At 56.3% G+C, this 19,371-nt stretch overlaps 1 protein-coding gene across 1 annotated transcript in view; it reads right to left on the minus strand.

Moving 5' to 3' along the window:
* The window catches only part of LOC135569170 (trinucleotide repeat-containing gene 6A protein-like), a 114,913-nt gene that overhangs the window by 6,072 nt on the left and 89,470 nt on the right, over positions 1 to 19,371 (minus strand). The window contains 2 exon segments of the mRNA XM_065015963.1: positions 46 to 252; positions 14,416 to 14,523. Coding sequence (XP_064872035.1) covers positions 46 to 252; positions 14,416 to 14,523 — 315 coding nt within the window.

Consider the following 19,371-nt stretch of genomic DNA (forward strand, 5'->3'; position numbering starts at 1 on the left):
CACACATTTCCACACATCTACACCCCCTTTTACAGGCAGTCTCACCAGGTGTGTATCTGGAGTCAGAGTGCCCCCAGCCCCCCAAGCGGAGAGGAGCTTCCCCCCAGGGTGGAGGGGGTTTCTGGTTGGTGAGGCCGGGAGGGGGGCGGGAAGGGGCTGAAAGACCTTTAGGAGCCAGAGGGACCTTCCACAGCTCATGGGCCAGAGAGGAGTTACATCCTCCTGGAGACCATTTAGACTCTCCGGACCTGACTGGAGAGGGAGGGAGAGAGGGGGGAGGAGAGGAGAGGGAGAGGGGAGAGGGGAGAGGGGAGGGGAGGGGAGGAGAGGGGGAGAGGGGAGGAGAGGGAGAGGGGAGGGGAGGGAGAGGGGAGGGAGGGAGGAGAGGGAGGGAGGAGAGGGAGAGGAGGGGGAGAGGAGGAGAGAGGGAGAGGGGGAGAGGGAGAGGGAGAGGGAGAGGGGAGAGGAGAGGGAGAGAGAGGGGTGGAGGAGAGGGAGAGGGGGGGAGAGGGAGAAGAGAGGGAGGAAGAGGAGAGAGAGAACAATCCATAAGGTGATAAATGACCTGAATTGATAATGACAGAAGGAGAAGTTTACACAACATTGTGATTTATACCCCCAATGTGATGGTTACAACCATTATCAATCACCCATATTAACAAACTGATTTAAATTCTCTAGACTACTGATCACAATGAACAATCATTTTCTATTTATCGTCCCAGCTGAGGGTTAGAGGGGGTTAGACCTACCCGTAGTGGGGAGGGTTAGACCTACCCGTAGTGGGGAGAGTTAGAGGGGGTTAGACCTACCCGTAGTGGGGAGGGTTAGAGGGGGTTAGACCTACCCGTAGTGGGGAGAGTTAGAGGGGGTTAGACCTACCCGTAGTGGGGAGGGTTAGAGGGGGTTAGACCTACCCGTAGTGGGGAGGGTTAGAGGGGGTTAGACCTACCCGTAGTGGGGAGGGTTAGACCTACCCGTAGTGGGGAGAGTTAGAGGGGGTTAGACCTACCCGTAGTGGGGAGGGTTAGAGGGGGTTAGACCTACCCGTAGTGGGGAGGGTTAGACCTACCCGTAGTGGGGAGAGTTAGAGGGGGTTAGACCTACCCGTAGTGGGGAGGGTTAGACCTACCCGTAGTGGGGAGAGTTAGACCTACCCGTAGTGGGGAGAGTTAGACCTACCCGTAGTGGGGAGGGTTAGACCTACCCGTAGTGGAGAGGGTTAGAGGGGGTTAGACCTACCCGTAGTGGGGAGGGTTAGACGTACCCGTAGTGGGGAGGGTTAGACCTACCCGTAGTGGGGAGGGTTAGACCTACCCGTAGTGGGGAGGGTTAGACCTACCCGTAGTGGGGAGGGTTAGACCTACCCGTAGTGGGGAGGGTTAGACCTACCCGTAGTGGGGAGGGTTAGACCTACCCGTAGTGGGGAGGGTTAGACCTACCCGTAGTGGGGAGGGTTAGACCTACCCGTAGTGGGGAGGGTTAGACCTACCCGTAGTGGGGAGGGTTAGACCTACCCGTAGTGGGGAGGGTTAGACCTACCCGTAGTGGGGAGAGTTAGACCTACCCGTAGTGGAGAGGGTTAGAGGGGGTTAGACCTACCCGTAGTGGGGAGAGTTAGACCTACCCGTAGTGGGGAGGGTTAGACCTACCCATAGTGGAGAGGGTTAGCGGGGGTTAGACCTACCCGTAGTGGAGAGGGTTAGACCTACCCGTAGTGGGGAGGGTTAGACCTACCCGTAGTGGGGAGGGTTAGACCTACCCGTAGTGGGGAGGGTTAGACCTACCCGTAGTGGGGAGGGTTAGACCTACCCGTAGTGGGGAGGGTTAGACCTACCCGTAGTGGGGAGGGTTAGACCTACCCGTAGTGGGGAGGGTTAGACCTACCCGTAGTGGGGAGGGTTAGACCTACCCGTAGTGGGGAGGTTAGACCTACCCGTAGTGGGGAGGGTTAGACCTACCCGTAGTGGGGAGGGTTAGACCTACCCGTAGTGGGGAGGGTTAGACCTACCCGTAGTGGGGAGGGTTAGACCTACCCGTAGTGGGGAGGGTTAGACCTACCCGTAGTGGGGAGGGTTAGACCTACCCGTAGTGGGGAGAGTTAGACCTACCCGTAGTGGGGAGAGTTAGACCTACCCGTAGTGGGGAGAGTTAGACCTACCCGTAGTGGGGAGAGTTAGACCTACCCGTAGTGGGGAGAGTTAGACCTACCCGTAGTGGGGAGAGTTAGACCTACCCGTAGTGGGGAGAGTTAGACCTACCCGTAGTGGGGAGAGTTAGACCTACCCGTAGTGGGGAGGGTTAGACCTACCCGTAGTGGGGAGAGTTAGACCTACCCGTAGTGGGGAGGGTTAGACCTACCCGTAGTGGGGAGGGTTAGACCTACCCGTAGTGGGGAGGGTTAGACCTACCCGTAGTGGGGAGGGTTAGACCTACCCGTAGTGGGGAGGGTTAGACCTACCCGTAGTGGGGAGGGTTAGACCTACCCGTAGTGGGGAGGGTTAGACCTACCCGTAGTGGGGAGGGTTAGACCTACCCGTAGTGGGGAGGGTTAGACCTACCCGTAGTGGGGAGGGTTAGACCTACCCGTAGTGGGGAGGGTTAGACCTACCCGTAGTGGGGAGAGTTAGACCTACCCGTAGTGGGGAGAGTTAGACCTACCCGTAGTGGGGAGAGTTAGACCTACCCGTAGTGGGGAGAGTTAGACCTACCCGTAGTGGGGAGGGTTAGACCTACCCGTAGTGGGGAGAGTTAGACCTACCCGTAGTGGGGAGGGTTAGAGGGGGTTAGACCTACCCGTAGTGGGGAGAGTTAGACCTACCCGTAGTGGGGAGAGTTAGAGGGGGTTAGACCTACCCGTAGTGGGGAGAGTTAGACCTACCCGTAGTGGGGAGGGTTAGACCTACCCGTAGTGGGGAGAGTTAGACCTACCCGTAGTGGGGAGAGTTAGACCTACCCGTAGTGGGGAGAGTTAGACCTACCCGTAGTGGGGAGAGTTAGACCTACCCGTAGTGGAGAGGGTTAGACCTACCCGTAGTGGGGAGGGTTAGACCTACCCGTAGTGGGGAGGGTTAGAGGGGGTTAGACCTACCCGTAGTGGGGAGGGTTAGACCTACCCGTAGTGGGGAGGGTTAGACCTACCCGTAGTGGGGAGAGTTAGACCTACCCTTAGTGGGGAGGGTTAGAGGGGGTTAGACCTATCCGTAGTGGAGAGAGTTAGAGGGGGTTAGACCTATCCGTAGTGTGGAGAGTTAGAGGGGGTTAGACCTACCCGTAGTGGGGAGGGTTAGACCTACCCGTAGTGGGGAGGGTTAGACCTACCCGTAGTGGGGAGGGTTAGACCTACCCGTAGTGGGGAGAGTTAGACCTACCCGTAGTGGGGAGAGTTAGACCTACCCGTAGTGGGGAGAGTTAGACCTACCCGTAGTGGGGAGGGTTAGACCTACCCGTAGTGGGGAGGGTTAGACCTACCCGTAGTGGGGAGGGTTAGACCTACCCGTAGTGGGAGGGTTAGTGGGGAGGGTTAGACCTACCCGTAGTGGGGGAGGGTTAGACCTACCCGTAGTGGGGAGGGTTAGACCTACCCGTAGTGGGGAGAGTTAGACCTACCCGTAGTGGGGAGAGTTAGACCTACCCGTAGTGGGGAGAGGGGGTTAGACCTACCCGTAGTGGGGAGAGTTAGACCTACCCGTAGTGGGGAGGGTTAGAGGGGGTTAGACCTACCCGTAGTGGGGAGAGTTAGACCTACCCGTAGTGGGGAGGGTTAGAGGGGGTTAGACCTACCCGTAGTGGGGAGGGTTAGAGGGGGTTAGACCTACCCGTAGTGGGGAGAGTTAGACCTACCCGTAGTGGGGAGAGTTAGAGGGGGTTAGACCTACCCGTAGTGGGGAGAGTTAGACCTACCCGTAGTGGGGAGAGTTAGACCTACCCGTAGTGGGGAGAGTTAGACCTACCCGTAGTGGGGAGAGTTAGACCTACCCGTAGTGGGGAGAGTTAGACCTACCCGTAGTGGGGAGAGTTAGACCTACCCGTAGTGGGGAGAGTTAGACCTACCCGTAGTGGGGAGAGTTAGACCTACCCGTAGTGGGGAGGGTTAGACCTACCCGTAGTGGGGAGGGTTAGACCTACCCGTAGTGGGGAGGGTTAGAGGGGGTTAGACCTACCCGTAGTGGGGAGGGTTAGACCTACCCGTAGTGGGGAGAGTTAGACCTACCCGTAGTGGGGAGGGTTAGAGGGGGTTAGACCTACCCGTAGTGGGGAGGGTTAGTGGGGGGTTAGACCTACCCGTAGGGGGGGAGGGTTAGACCTACCTGTAGTGGGGAGGGAGAGGGTTAGACCCGTAGTGGGGGGGTTAGACCTACCTGTATTGGGGAGGGTTAGAGGGGGTTAGACCTACCCGTAGTGGGGAGGGTTAGAGGGGGTTAGACCTACCCATAGTGGGGAGAGTTAGACCTACCTGTAGTGGGGAGGGTTAGACCTACCCGTAGTGGGGAGGGTTAGACCTACCCGTAGTGGGGAGAGTTAGACCTACCCGTAGTGGGGAGAGTTACACCTACCCGTAGTGGGGAGGGTTAGAGGGGGTTAGACCTACCCGTAGTGGGGAGGGTTAGACCTACCCGTAGTGGGGAGGGTTAGACCTACCCGTAGTGGGGAGGGTTAGAGGGGGTTAGACCTACCCGTAGTGGGGAGGGTTAGAGGGGGTTAGACCTACCTGTAGTGGGGAGTGTTAGAGGGGGTTAGACCTACCCGTAGTGGGGAGGGTTAGACCTACCCGTAGTGGGGAGGGTTAGACCTACCCGTAGTGGGGAGGGTTAGAGGGGGTTAGACCTACCCGTAGTGGGGAGGGTTAGAGAGGGTTAGACCTACCCGTAGTGGGGAGGGTTAGACCTACCTGTATTGGGGAGGGTTAGAGGGGGTTAGACATACCCGTAGTGGGGAGGGTTAGACCTACCCGTAGTGGGGAGGGTTAGAGGGGGTTAGACCTACCCGTATTGGGGAGGGTTAGAGGGGGTTAGACCTACCCGTAGTGGGGAGTGTTAGACCTACCCGTAGTGGGGAGGGTTAGACCTACCCGTAGTGGGGAGGGTTAGACCTACCCGTAGTGGGGAGGGTTAGAACTACCCGTAGTGGGGAGGGTTAGACCTACCCGTAGTGGGGAGGGTTAGACCTACCCGTAGTGGGGAGGGTTAGAGGGGGTTAGACCTACCCGTAGTGGGGAGGGTTAGACCTACCCGTAGTGGGGAGGGTTAGACCTACCCGTAGTGGGGAGGGTTAGACCTACCCGTAGTGGGGAGAGTTAGACCTACCCGTAGTGGGGAGGGTTAGAGGGGGTTAGACCTACCCGTAGTGGGGAGGTTAGAGGGGGGGATTAGACCTACCCGTAGTGGGGAGTGGGGGGTTAGACCTACCCGTAGTGGGGAGAGTTAGACCTACCCGTAGTGGGGAGGGTTAGAGGGGGTTAGACCTACCCGTAGTGGGGAGGGTTAGAGGGGGTTAGACCTACCTGTATTGGGGAGGGTTAGAGGGGGTTAGACGTACCCGTAGTGGGGAGGGTTAGAGGGGGTTAGACCTACCCATAGTGGGGAGGGTTAGAGGGGGTTAGACCTACCCATAGTGGGGAGGGTTAGAGGGGGTTAGACCTACCCGTAGTGGGGAGGGTTAGAGGGGGTTAGACCTACCCGTAGTGGGGAGGGTTAGAGGGGGTTAGACCTACCCGTAGTGGGGAGGGTTAGAGGGGGTTAGACCTACCCATAGTGGGGAGGGTTAGACCTACCCGTAGTGGGGAGAGTTAGACCTACCCGTAGTGGGGAGGGTTAGACCTACCCGTAGTGGGGAGGGTTAGACCTACCCGTAGTGGGGAGGGTTAGACCTACCCGTAGTGGGGAGGGTTAGACCTACCCGTAGTGGGGAGGGTTAGACCTACCCGTAGTGGGGAGAGTTAGACCTACCCGTAGTGGGGAGAGTTAGACCTACCCGTAGTGGGGAGAGTTAGACCTACCCGTAGTGGGGAGAGTTAGACCTACCCGTAGTGGGGAGAGTTAGACCTACCCGTAGTGGGGAGAGTTAGACCTACCCGTAGTGGGGAGAGTTAGACCTACCCGTAGTGGGGAGGGTTAGACCTACCCGTAGTGGGGAGGGTTAGACCTACCCGTAGTGGGGAGGGTTAGACCTACCCGTAGTGGGGAGAGTTAGACCTACCCGTAGTGGGGAGAGTTAGACCTAACCGTAGTGGGGAGGATTAGACCTACCCGTAGTGGGGAGAGTTAGACCTACCCGTAGTGGGGAGGGTTAGAGGGGGTTAGACCTACCCGTAGTGGGGAGAGTTAGACCTACCCGTAGTGGGGAGAGTTAGAGGGGGTTAGACCTACCCGTAGTGGGGAGGGTTAGACCTACCCGTAGTGGGGAGGGTTAGACCTACCCGTAGTGGGGAGGGTTAGACCTACCCGTAGTGGGGAGGGTTAGACCTACCCGTAGTGGGGAGGGTTAGACCTACCCGTAGTGGGGAGGGTTAGAGGGGGTTAGACCTACCCGTAGTGGGGAGGGTTAGACCTACCCGTAGTGGAGGGGGTAAGACCTACCCGTAGTGGGGAGGGTTAGAGAGGGTTAGACCTACCCGTAGTGGGGAGGGTTAGAGGGGGTTAGACCTACCCGTATTGGGGAGGGTTAGAGGGGGTTAGACATACCCGTAGTGGGGAGGGGGTTAGACCTACCCGTAGTGGGGGGGTTAGACCTACCCGTATTGGGGAGGGTTAGAGGGGGTTAGACCTACCCGTAGTGGGGAGGGTTAGACCTACCCGTAGTGGGGAGGGTTAGACCTACCCGTAGTGGGGAGGGTTAGACCTACCCGTAGTGGGGAGGGTTAGACCTACCCGTAGTGGGGAGGGTTAGACCTACCCGTAGTGGGGAGGGTTACCCGTAGTGGGGAGGGTTAGACCTACCCGTAGTGGGGAGGGTTACCCGTAGTGGGGAGGGTTAGACCTACCCGTAGTGGGGAGGGTTAGACCTACCCGTAGTGGGGAGAGTTAGACCTACCCGTAGTGGGGAGGGTTAGAGGGGGTTAGACCTACCCGTAGTGGGGAGGGTTAGAGGGGGTTAGACCTACCCGTAGTGGGGAGGGTTAGACCTACCAGTAGTGGGGAGGGTTAGAGGGGGTTAGACCTACCCGTAGTGGGGAGGGTTAGACCTACCCGTAGTGGGGAGGGTTAGAGAGGGTTAGACCTACCCGTAGTGGGGAGGGTTAGAGGGGGTTAGACCTACCTGTATTGGGGAGGGTTAGAGGGGGTTAGACGTACCCGTAGTGGGGAGGGTTAGAGGGGGTTAGACCTACCCATAGTGGGGAGGGTTAGAGGGGGTTAGACCTACCCATAGTGGGGAGGGTTAGAGGGGGTTAGACCTACCCATAGTGGGGAGGGTTAGAGGGGGTTAGACCTACCTGTATTGGGGAGGGTTAGAGGGGGTTAGACCTACCCGTAGTGGGGAGGGTTAGAGGGGGTTAGACCTACCCGTAGTGGGGAGGGTTAGAGGGGGTTAGACCTACCCATAGTGGGGAGGGTTAGACCTACCCGTAGTGGGGAGAGTTAGACCTACCTGTAGTGGGGAGGGTTAGAGGGGGTTAGACCTACCCGTAGTGGGGGGGACCTACCCGTAGTGGGGAGAGTTAGACCTACCCGTAGTGGGGAGAGGGGGTTAGTGGGGAGGGTTTAGACCTACCCGTAGTGGGGAGGGTTAGAGGGGTTAGACCTACCCGTAGTGGGGAGGGGAGGGTTAGACCTACCCGTAGTGGGGAGGGTTAGACCTACCCGTGGGGAGGGGGAGGGTTAGACCTACCCGTAGTGGGGAGGGTTAGACCTACCCGTAGTGGGGAGGGTTAGAGGGGGGGTTACCCGTAGTGGGGAGGGTTAGACCTACCCGTAGTGGGGAGGGTTACCCGTAGTGGGGAGGGTTAGACCTACCCGTAGTGGGGAGGGTTAGACCTACCCGTAGAGGGGGAGGGTTAGACCTACCCGTAGTGGGGAGGTTAGTTAGAGGGGGTTAGACCTACCCGTAGTGGGGAGGGTTAGTGGGGGGGTTAGACCTACCCGTAGTGGGGGGGTTAGACCTACCAGTAGTGGGGAGGGTTAGAGGGGGTTAGACCTACCCGTAGTGGGGAGGGTGGGGAGGGTTAGACCTACCCGTAGTGGGGAGGGTTAGAGAGGGTTAGACCTACCCGTAGTGGGGAGGGTTAGAGGGGTTAGACCTACCTGTATTGGGGAGGGTTAGAGGGGGTTAGACGTACCCGTAGTGGGGAGGGTTAGAGGGGGTTAGACCTACCCATAGTGGGGAGGGTTAGAGGGGGTTAGACCTACCCATAGTGGGGAGGGTTAGAGGGGGTTAGACCTACCCATAGTGGGGAGGGTTAGAGGGGGTTAGACCTACCTGTATTGGGGAGGGTTAGAGGGGGTTAGACCTACCCGTAGTGGGGAGGGTTAGAGGGGTTAGACCTACCCGTAGTGGGGAGGGTTAGAGGGGGTTAGACCTACCCATAGTGGGGAGGGTTAGACCTACCCGTAGTGGGGAGAGTTAGACCTACCTGTAGTGGGGAGGGTTAGAGGGGGTTAGACCTACCCGTAGTGGGGAGGGTTAGACCTACCCGTAGTGGGGAGAGTTAGACCTACCCGTAGTGGGGAGGGTTAGAGGGGGTTAGATCTACCCGTAGTGGGGAGGGTTAGAGAGGGTTAGACCTACCCGTAGTGGGGAGGGTTAGAGAGGGTTAGACCTACCCGTAGTGGGGAGGGTTAGAGAGGGTTAGACCTACCCGTAGTGGGGAGGGTTAGAGAGGGTTAGACCTACCCGTAGTGGGGAGGGTTAGAGAGGGTTAGACCTACCCGTGGGGAGTGGGGAGGGTTGGGGAGGGAGGGGGTTAGACCTACCCGTAGTGGGGAGGGTTAGAGGGGTTAGACCTACCCGTAGTGGGGAGGGTTAGAGTGGGGGGGTTAGACCTACCCGTGGGTGGGGAGGGACCTACCCGTAGTGGGGGGTTAGACCTACCCGTAGTGGGGAGGGTTAGACCTACCCGTAGTGGGGAGGGTTAGACCTACCCGTAGTGGGGAGGGTTAGACCTACCCGTAGTGGGGAGGGTTAGACCTACCCGTGGGGAGTGGGGAGGGTTAGACCTACCCGTAGTGGGGAGGGTTAGACCTACCCGTAGTGGGGAGGGTTAGACCTACCCGTAGTGGGGAGGGTTAGACCTACCCGTAGTGGGGAGGGTTAGACCTACCCGTAGTGGGGAGGGTTAGACCTACCCGTTAGACCTAGTGGGGAGAGTTAGACCTACCCGTAGTGGGGAGGGTTAGAGGGGGTTAGACCTACCCGTAGTGGGGAGGGTTAGAGGGGTTAGACCTACCCGTAGTGGGGACCCGTAGTGGGGAGGGTTAGAGGGGGTTAGACCTACCCGTAGTGGGGAGGGTTAGAGGGGGTTAGACCTACCTGTATTGGGGAGGGTTAGAGGGGGTTAGACTACCCGTAGTGGGGAGGGTTAGAGGGGGTTAGACCTACCCGTAGTGGGGAGGGTTAGAGGGGGTTAGACCTACCTGTATTGGGGAGGGTTAGAGGGGGTTAGACCTACCCGTAGTGGGGAGGGTTAGAGGGGTTAGACCTACCCGTAGTGGGGAGGGTTAGAGGGGGTTAGACCTACCCATAGTGGGGAGGGTTAGACCTACCCGTAGTGGGGGGGAGAGTTAGACCTACCTGTAGTGGGGAGGGTTAGAGGGGGTTAGACCTACCCGTAGTGGGGAGGGTTAGACCTACCCGTAGTGGGGAGGGTTAGACCTACCCGTAGTGGGGAGGTTAGAGGGGTTAGACCTACCCGTAGTGGGGAGGGTTAGAGGGGGTTAGACCTACCCGTAGTGGGGAGGGTTAGAGAGGGTTAGACCTACCCGTAGTGGGGAGGGTTAGAGGGGGTTAGACCTACCCGTAGTGGGGAGGGTTAGAGTGGGGAGGGTTAGACCTACCCGTAGTGGGGAGGGTTAGAGAGGGTTAGACCTACCCGTGGGGAGGGGAGGGGACCCGTAGTGGGGGGTTAGAGTGGGGGGGTTAGACCTACCCTGTATTGGGGAGGGTTAGAGGGGGTTAGACCTACCCGTAGTGGGGAGGGTTAGAGGGGGTTAGACCTACCCGTGGGGTGGGGAGGGTTAGAGAGGGTTAGACCTACCCGTAGTGGGGAGGGTTAGAGAGGGTTAGACCTACCCGTAGAGTGGGGAGGGTTAGAGGGGGTTAGACCTACCTGTGGGGATTGGGGAGGGTTAGTGGGGAGGGTTAGAGGGGGTTAGACCTACCCGTAGTGGGGTGGGGAGGGTTAGAGTGGGGGGGTTAGACCTACCCATAGTGGGGAGGGTTAGAGGGGGTTAGACCTACCCTGTAGTGGGGAGGGTTAGAGGGGGTTAGACCTACCTGTATTGGGGAGGGGTTAGGGGGTTAGACCTACCTGTAGTGGGGAGGGTTAGAGGGGGTTAGACCTACCCGTAGTGGGGAGGGTTAGAGGGGGTTAGACCTACCCGTAGTGGGGAGGGTTAGAGGGGGTTGGACCTACCCATAGTGGGGAGGGTTAGACCTACCCGTAGTGGGGAGAGTTAGACCTACCTGTAGTGGGGAGGGTTAGAGGGGGTTAGACCTACCCGTAGTGGGGAGGGTTAGACCTACCCGTAGTGGGGAGAGTTAGACCTACCCGTAGTGGGGAGGGTTAGAGGGGGTTAGACCTACCCGTAGTGGGGAGAGTTAGAGAGGGTTAGACCTACCCGTAGTGGGGAGGGTTAGACCTACCCGTAGTGGGGAGGGTTAGAGGGGGTTAGACCTACCCATAGTGGGGAGGGTTAGACCTACCCATAGTGGGGAGGGTTAGAGGGGGTTAGACCTACCTGTATTGGGGAGGGTTAGAGAGGGTTAGACCTACCCGTAGTGGGGAGGGTTAGAGGGGGTTAGACGTACCCGTAGTGGGGAGGGTTAGAGGGGGTTAGACCTACCCGTAGTGGGGAGGGTTAGAGAGGGTTAGACCTACCCGTAGTGGGGAGGGTTAGACCTACCCGTAGTGGGGAGGGTTAGAGGGGGTTAGACCTACCTGTATTGGGGAGGGTTAGAGGGGGTTAGACGTACCCGTAGTGGGGAGGGTTAGAGGGGTTAGACCTACCCATAGTGGGGAGGGTTAGAGGGGGTTAGACCTACCCATAGTGGGGAGGGTTAGAGGGGGTTAGACCTACCTGTATTGGGGAGGGTTAGAGGGGGTTAGACCTACCCGTAGTGGGGAGGGTTAGAGGGGGTTAGACGTACCCGTAGTGGGGAGGGTTAGAGGGGGTTAGACGTACCCGTAGTGGGGAGGGTTAGAGGGGGTTAGACCTACCCATAGTGGGGAGGGTTAGAGGGGGTTAGACCTACCTGTATTGGGGAGGGTTAGAGGGGGTTAGACCTACCCGTAGTGGGGAGGGTTAGAGGGGGTTAGACCTACCCGTAGTGGGGAGGGTTAGAGGGGGTTAGACCTACCCATAGTGGGGAGGGTTAGACCTACCCGTAGTGGGGAGAGTTAGACCTACCTGTAGTGGGGAGGGTTAGAGGGGGTTAGACCTACCCGTAGTGGGGAGGGTTAGACCTACCCGTAGTGGGGAGAGTTAGACCTACCCGTAGTGGGGAGAGTTAGACCTACCCGTAGTGGGGAGGGTTAGAGGGGGTTAGACCTACCCGTAGTGGGGAGGGTTAGAGAGGGTTAGACCTACCCGTAGTGGGGAGGGTTAGAGAGGGTTAGACCTACCCGTAGTGGGGAGGGTTAGAGAGGGTTAGACCTACCCGTAGTGGGGAGGGTTAGAGAGGGTTAGACCTACCCGTAGTGGGGAGGGTTAGAGAGGGTTAGACCTACCCGTAGTGGGGAGGGTTAGAGGGGGTTAGACCTACCTGTATTGGGGAGGGTTAGAGGGGGTTAGACGTACCCGTAGTGGGGAGGGTTAGAGGGGGTTAGACCTAACCGTAGTGGGGAGGGTTAGAGAGGGTTAGACCTACCCGTAGTGGGGAGGGTTAGAGAGGGTTAGACCTACCCGTAGTGGGGAGGGTTAGAGGGGTTAGACCTACCTGTATTGGGGAGGGTTAGAGGGGGTTAGACGTACCCGTAGTGGGGAGGGTTAGAGGGGGTTAGACCTACCCATAGTGGGGAGGGTTAGAGGGGGTTAGACCTACCCATAGTGGGGAGGGTTAGAGGGGGTTAGACCTACCTGTATTGGGGAGGGTTAGAGGGGGTTAGACCTACCTGTATTGGGGAGGGTTAGAGGGGGTTAGACCTACCCGTAGTGGGGAGGGTTAGAGGGGGTTAGACCTACCCGTAGTGGGGAGGGTTAGAGGGGGTTGGACCTACCCATAGTGGGGAGGGTTAGACCTACCCGTAGTGGGGAGAGTTAGACCTACCTGTAGTGGGGAGGGTTAGAGGGGGTTAGACCTACCCGTAGTGGGGAGGGTTAGACCTACCCGTAGTGGGGAGAGTTAGACCTACCCGTAGTGGGGAGGGTTAGAGGGGGTTAGACCTACCCGTAGTGGGGAGAGTTAGAGAGGGTTAGACCTACCCGTAGTGGGGAGGGTTAGACCTACCCGTAGTGGGGAGGGTTAGACCTACCCATAGTGGGGAGGGTTAGACCTACCCATAGTGGGGAGGGTTAGAGGGGGTTAGACCTACCCGTATTGGGGAGGGTTAGAGAGGGTTAGACCTACCCGTAGTGGGGAGGGTTAGAGGGGGTTAGACCTACCTGTATTGGGGAGGGTTAGAGGGGGTTAGACGTACCCGTAGTGGGGAGGGTTAGAGGGGGTTAGACCTACCCGTAGTGGGGAGGGTTAGAGAGGGTTAGACCTACCCGTAGTGGGGAGGGTTAGACCTACCCGTAGTGGGGAGGGTTAGACCTACCCGTAGTGGGGAGGGTTAGAGGGGGTTAGACCTACCTGTATTGGGGAGGGTTAGAGGGGGTTAGACGTACCCGTAGTGGGGAGGGTTAGAGGGGTTAGACCTACCCATAGTGGGGAGGGTTAGAGGGGGTTAGACCTACCCATAGTGGGGAGGGTTAGAGGGGGTTAGACCTACCTGTATTGGGGAGGGTTAGAGGGGGTTAGACCTACCCGTAGTGGGGAGGGTTAGAGGGGGTTAGACCTACCCATAGTGGGGAGGGTTAGACCTACCCGTAGTGGGGAGAGTTAGACCTACCCGTAGTGGGGAGGGTTAGAGGGGGTTAGACCTACCCGTAGTGGGGAGGGTTAGAGAGGGTTAGACCTACCCGTAGTGGGGAGGGTTAGAGAGGGTTAAACCTACCCGTAGTGGGGAGGGTTAGAGGGGGTTAGACCTACCTGTATTGGGAAGGGTTAGAGGGGGTTAGACGTACCCGTAGTGGGGAGGGTTAGAGGGGGTTAGACCTACCCATAGTGGGGGGGGTTAGACCTACCCATAGTGGGGAGGGTTAGACCTACCCATAGTGGGGAGGGTTAGAGGGGGTTAGACCTACCTGTATTGGGGAGGGTTAGAGGGGGTTAGACCTACCCGTAGTGGGGAGGGTTAGAGGGGGTTAGACCTACCCGTAGTGGGGAGGGTTAGAGGGGGTTAGACCTACCCATAGTGAGGAGGGTTAGACCTACCCGTAGTGGGGAGAGTTAGACCTACCTGTAGTGGGGAGGGTTAGAGGGGGTTAGACCTACCCGTAGTGGGGAGGGTTAGACCTACCCGTAGTGGGGAGAGTTAGACCTACCCGTAGTGGGGAGGGTTAGAGGGGGTTAGACCTACCCGTAGTGGGGAGGGTTAGAGAGGGTTAGACCTACCCGTAGTGGGGAGGGTTAGAGGGGGTTAGACCTACCTGTATTGGGGAGGGTTAGAGGGGGTTAGACGTACCCGTAGTGGGGAGGGTTAGAGGGGGTTAGACGTACCCGTAGTGGGGAGGGTTAGAGGGGGTTAGACCTACCCATAATGGGGAGGGTTAGACCTACCCATAGTGGGGAGGGTTAGAGGGGGTTAGACCTACCCGTAGTGGGGAGGGTTAGGGGGTTAGACCTACCCATAGTGGGGAGGGTTAGAGGGGGTTAGACCTACCCGTAGTGGGGAGGGTTAGAGGGGGTTAGACCTACCCGTAGTGGGGAGGGTTAGAGGGGGTTAGACCTACCCATAGTGGGGAGGGTTAGAGGGGGTTAGTCCTACCCATAGTGGGGAGGGTTAGAGGGGGTTAGTCCTACCTGTAGTGGGGAGGGAGAGGGGGTTAGACCTACCTGTAGTGGGGAGGGTTAGAGGGGGTTAGACCTACCCATAGTGGGGAGGGTTAGAGGGGGTTAGTCCTACCCGTAGTGGGGAGAGTTAGACCTACCCGTAGTGGGGAGGGTTAGAGGGGGTTAGACCTACCCGTAGTGGGGAGGGTTAGAGGGGGTTAGACCTACCCATAGTGCTTTGTGTTGTACTGGTGAGTGAACCACTGTGGCTGGAGGCACGACTAGATGACCAGGCACTGTTAGAAGGCATTGCGGTGTTCAGAGATGAGGATGGTCCTGGAGAGAGAGAGAGGAGAGAGAAAGGAGAGAGCAAGGAGAGAAAGGAGAGAGAGAGAAAGGAGAGAGAGAAAGGAGAGAGAGAGAAAGGAGAGAGAGAGAAAGGAGAGAGAGAGAAAGGAGAGAGAGAGAAAGGAGAGCGAGAAAGAGAGTAAGGAGAGTAAGAGAGAAAGGAGAGAAAGAGAGGAGAGAAAGAGAGAGAGAGAAAGGAGAGAGAGAAGGAGAGAGAGAGAGAAAAAGAGAGACACACAGTTACCACCGAACAGAACAACAGACTCCAAAAGCAGGGATGAAATGTCCTCGTCCACTAGCCTGAGGACAGACCGGGTTAGGACACATCATAGTCCACTAGCCTGAGGACAGACCGGGTTAGGACACATCATAGTCCACTAGGACGGACCGGGTTAGTTGACCGACTGTAGAAGTACACATCATCGTCCAATAGGACAGACCGGGTTAGTTGACCGACTGTAGAAGTACACATCATCGTCCACTAGCCTGAGGACAGACCGGGTTAGTTGACCGACTGTAGAAGGACACATCATCGTCCACTAGGACAGACCGGGTTAGTTGACCGACTGTAGAAGGACACATCATCGTCCACTAGCCTGAGGACAGACCAGGTTAGTTGACCGACTGTAGAAGTACACATCATCGTCCACTAGCCTAAGGACAGACCGGGTTAGTTGACCGACTGTAGAAGTACACATCATCGTCCACTAGCCTGAGGACAGACCGGGTTAGTTGACCGACTGTAGAAGGACACATCATCGTCCACTAGGACAGACCGGGTTAGTTGACCGACTGTAGAAGGACACATCATCGTCCACTAGGACAGACCGGGTTAGTTGACCGACTGTAGAAGGACACATCATCGTCCACTAGGACAGACCGGGTTAGTTGACCGACTGTAGAAGGACACATCATCGTCCACTAGGACAGACCGGGTTAGTTGACCGACTGTAGAAGGACACATCATCGTCCACTAGGACAGACCGGGTTAGTTGACCGACTGTAGAAGGACACATCATCGTCCACCAGCCTCAAGAGGACAGACCACTAGGACAGACCAGGGTTAGTTGACCGACTGTAGAAGGACACATCATCGTCCACTAGGACAGACGGGTTAGTTGGACACATTCCACTAGGACAGACCGGGTTAGTTGACCGACTGTAGAAGGACACATCATCGTCCACTAGGACAGACCGGGTTAGTTGACCGACTGTAGAAGGACACATCATCGTCCACTAGGACAGACCGGGTTAGTTGACCGACTGTAGAAGTCCACATCATCGTCCACTAGCCTGAGGACGGACCGGGTTAGTTGACCGACTGTAGAAGTACACATCATCGTCCACTCGGACAGACCGGGTTAGTTGACCGACTGTAGAAGTCCACATCATCGTCCACTAGCCTGAGGACAGACCAGGTTAGTTGACCGACTGTAGAAGTCCACATCATCGTCCACTAGCCTGAGGACAGACCAGGTTAGTTGACCGACTGTAGAAGTACACATCATCGTCCACTAGCCTGAGGACGGACCGGGTTAGTTGACCGACTGTAGAAGTACACATCATCTGATGTAGTAGGGAGTTTTAGTTTCTCTAGAGATAAATCTGATGTAGTAGGGAGTTGTAGTTTCTCTAGAGATAAATCAGATGAAGTCTGAACTGTGCGATGTAGTAGGGAGTTGTAGTTTCTCTAGAGATAAATCAGATCAAGTCTGAACTTATATATATATATATATAAAACTAATGTAATATATACTATATATATATATATACACTATCTCTGAGGTGGTCTACGTAGAGGACAGTGTCCTGTCAGGTCTCTGGTCTACGTAGAGGACAGTGTCCTGTCAGGTCTCTGGTCTACGTAGAGGACAGTGTCCTGTCAGGTCTCTGGTCTACATAGAGGACAGTGTGTTACCTGTCAGGTCTCTGGTCTACATAGAGGACAGTGTGTTACCTGTCAGGTCTCTGGTCTACATAGAGGACAGTGTCCTGTCAGGTCTCTGGTCTACATAGAGGACAGTGTCCTGTCAGGTCTCTGGTCTACATAGAGGACAGTGTCCTGTCAGGTCTCTGGTCTACATAGAGGACAGTGTGTGTTACCTGTCAGGTCTCTGGTCTCAGGTCTCTGGTCTAGAGGACAGTGTCCTGTCAGGTCTCTGGTCTACATAGAGGACAGTGTCCTGTCAGGTCTCTGGTCTACATAGAGGACAGTGTCCTGTCAGGTCTCTGGTCTACATAGAGGACAGTGTCCTGTCAGGTCTCTGGTCTACATAGAGGACAGTGTCCCTGTCAGTGTCCTGTCAGGTCTCTGGTCTACATAGAGGACAGTGTCCTGTCAGGTCTCTGGTCTACATAGAGGACAGTGTCCTGTCAGGTCTCTGGTCTACATAGAGGACAGTGTCCTGTCAGGTCTCTGGTCTACATAGAGGACAGTGTCCTGTCAGGTCTCTGGTCTACATAGAGGACAGTGTCCTGTCAGGTCTCTGGTCTACATAGAGGACAGTGTCCTGTCAGGTCTCTGGTCTACATAGAGGACAGTGTCCTGTCAGGTCTCTGGTCTACATAGAGGACAGTGTCCTGTCAGGTCTCTGGTCTACATAGAGGACAGTGTCCTGTCAGGTCTCTGGTCTACATAGAGGACAGTGTCCTGTCAGGTCTCTGGTCTACATAGAGGACAGTGTCCTGTCAGGTCTCTGGTCTACATAGAGGACAGTGTCCTGTCAGGTCTCTGGTCTACATAGAGGACAGTGTCCTGTCAGGTCTCTGGTCTACATAGAGGACAGTGTCCTGTCAGGTCTCTGGTCTACATAGAGGACAGTGTCCTGTCAGGTCTCTGGTCTACATAGAGGACAGTGTCCTGTCAGGTCTCTGGTCTACATAGAGGACAGTGTCCTGTCAGGTCTCTGGTCTACATAGAGGACAGTGTCCTGTCAGGTCTCTGGTCTACATAGAGGACAGTGTCCTGTCAGGTCTCTGGTCTACATAGAGGACAGTGTCCTGTCAGGTCTCTGGTCTACATAGAGGACAGTGTCCTGTCAGGTCTCTGGTCTACATAGAGGACAGTGTCCTGTCAGGTCTCTGGTCTACATAGAGGACAGTGTCCTGTCAGGTCTCTGGTCTACATAGAGTGGACAGTGTCCTGTCAGGTCTCTGGTCTAGAGGACAGTGTCCTGTCAGGTCTAGAGGACAGTGTCCTGTCAGGTCTCTGGTCTACATAGAGGACAGTGTCCTGTCAGGTCTCTGGTCTACATAGAGGACAGTGTCCTGTCAGGTCTCTGGTCTACATAGAGGACAGTGTCCTGTCAGGTCTCTGGTCTACATAGAGGACAGTGTCCTGTCAGGTCTCTGGTCTACATAGAGGACAGTGTCCTGTCAGGTCTCTGGTCTACATAGAGGACAGTGTCCTGTCAGGTCTCTGGTCTCAGGTCTCTGGTCTACATAGAGGACAGTGTCCTGTCAGGTCTCTGGTCTACATAGAGGACAGTGTCCTGTCAGGTCTCTGGTCTACATAGAGGACAGTGTCCTGTCAGGTCTCTGGTCTACATAGAGGACAGTGTCCTGTCAGGTCTCTGGTCTACATAGAGGACAGTGTCCTGTCAGGTCTCTGGTCAGTGTCCTGTCAGGTCTCTGGTCTACATAGAGGACAGTGTCCTGTCAGGTCTCTGGTCTACATAGAGGACAGTGTCCTGTCAGGTCTCTGGTCTACATAGAGGACAGTGTGTGTTACCTGTCAGGTCTCTGGTCTACATAGAGGACAGTGTCCTGTCAGGTCTCTGGTCTACGTAGAGGACAGTGTCCTGTCAGGTCTCTGGTCTACATAGAGGACAGTGTCCTGTCAGGTCTCTGGTCTACATAGAGGACAGTGTCCTGTCAGGTCTCTGGTCTACATAGAGGACAGTGTGTCTCTGGTAGAGGACACCTGTCAGGTCTCTGGTCTACATAGAGGACAGTGTCCTGTCAGGTCTCTGGTCTACATAGAGGACAGTGTGTGTTACCTGTCAGGTCTCTGGTCTACATAGAGGACAGTGTCCTGTCAGGTCTCTGGTCTACATAGAGGACAGTGTGTGTTACCTGTCAGGTCTCTCATAGAGGACAGTGTCCTGTCAGGTCTCTGGAGGACAGTGTCCTGTCAGGTCTCTGGTCTACATAGAGGACAGTGTCCTGTCAGGTCCTGTCAGGTCTCTGGTCTACATAGAGGACAGTGTCCTGTCAGGTCTCTGGTCCTGTCAGGTCTCTGGTCATAGAGGACAGTGTGTGTTACCTGTCAGGTCTCTGGTCTACATAGAGGACAGTGTCCTGTCAGGTCTCTGGTCTACATAGAGGACAGTGTCCTGTCAGTGTCCTGTCAGGTCTCTGGTCTACATAGAGGACAGTGTCCTGTCAGGTCTCTGGTCTAGAGGACAGTGTCCTGTCAGGTCTCTGGTCTACATAGAGGACAGTGTCCTGTCAGGTCTCTGGTCTACATAGAGGACAGTGTCCTGTCAGGTCTCTGGTCTACATAGAGGACAGTGTCCTGTCAGGTCTCTGGTCTACATAGAGGACAGTGTCCTGTCAGGTCTCTGGTCTACATAGAGGACAGTGTCCTGTCAGGTCTCTGGTCTACATAGAGGACAGTGTCCTGTCATAGAGGACAGTGTCCTGTCAGGTCTCTGGTCTACATAGAGGACAGTGTCCTGTCAGGTCTCTGGTCTACATAGAGGACAGTGTCCTGTCAGGTCTCTGGTCTACATAGAGGACAGTGTCCTGTCAGGTCTCTGGTCTACATAGAGGACAGTGTCCTGTCAGGTCTCTGGTCTCTAGAGGACATAGAGGACAGTGTCCTGTCAGGTCTCT

The sequence above is a fragment of the Oncorhynchus nerka genome, unplaced genomic scaffold (genome assembly GCF_034236695.1).
Source record: "Oncorhynchus nerka isolate Pitt River unplaced genomic scaffold, Oner_Uvic_2.0 unplaced_scaffold_1194, whole genome shotgun sequence".
Taxonomy (NCBI): Eukaryota; Metazoa; Chordata; class Actinopteri; order Salmoniformes; family Salmonidae; genus Oncorhynchus; species Oncorhynchus nerka.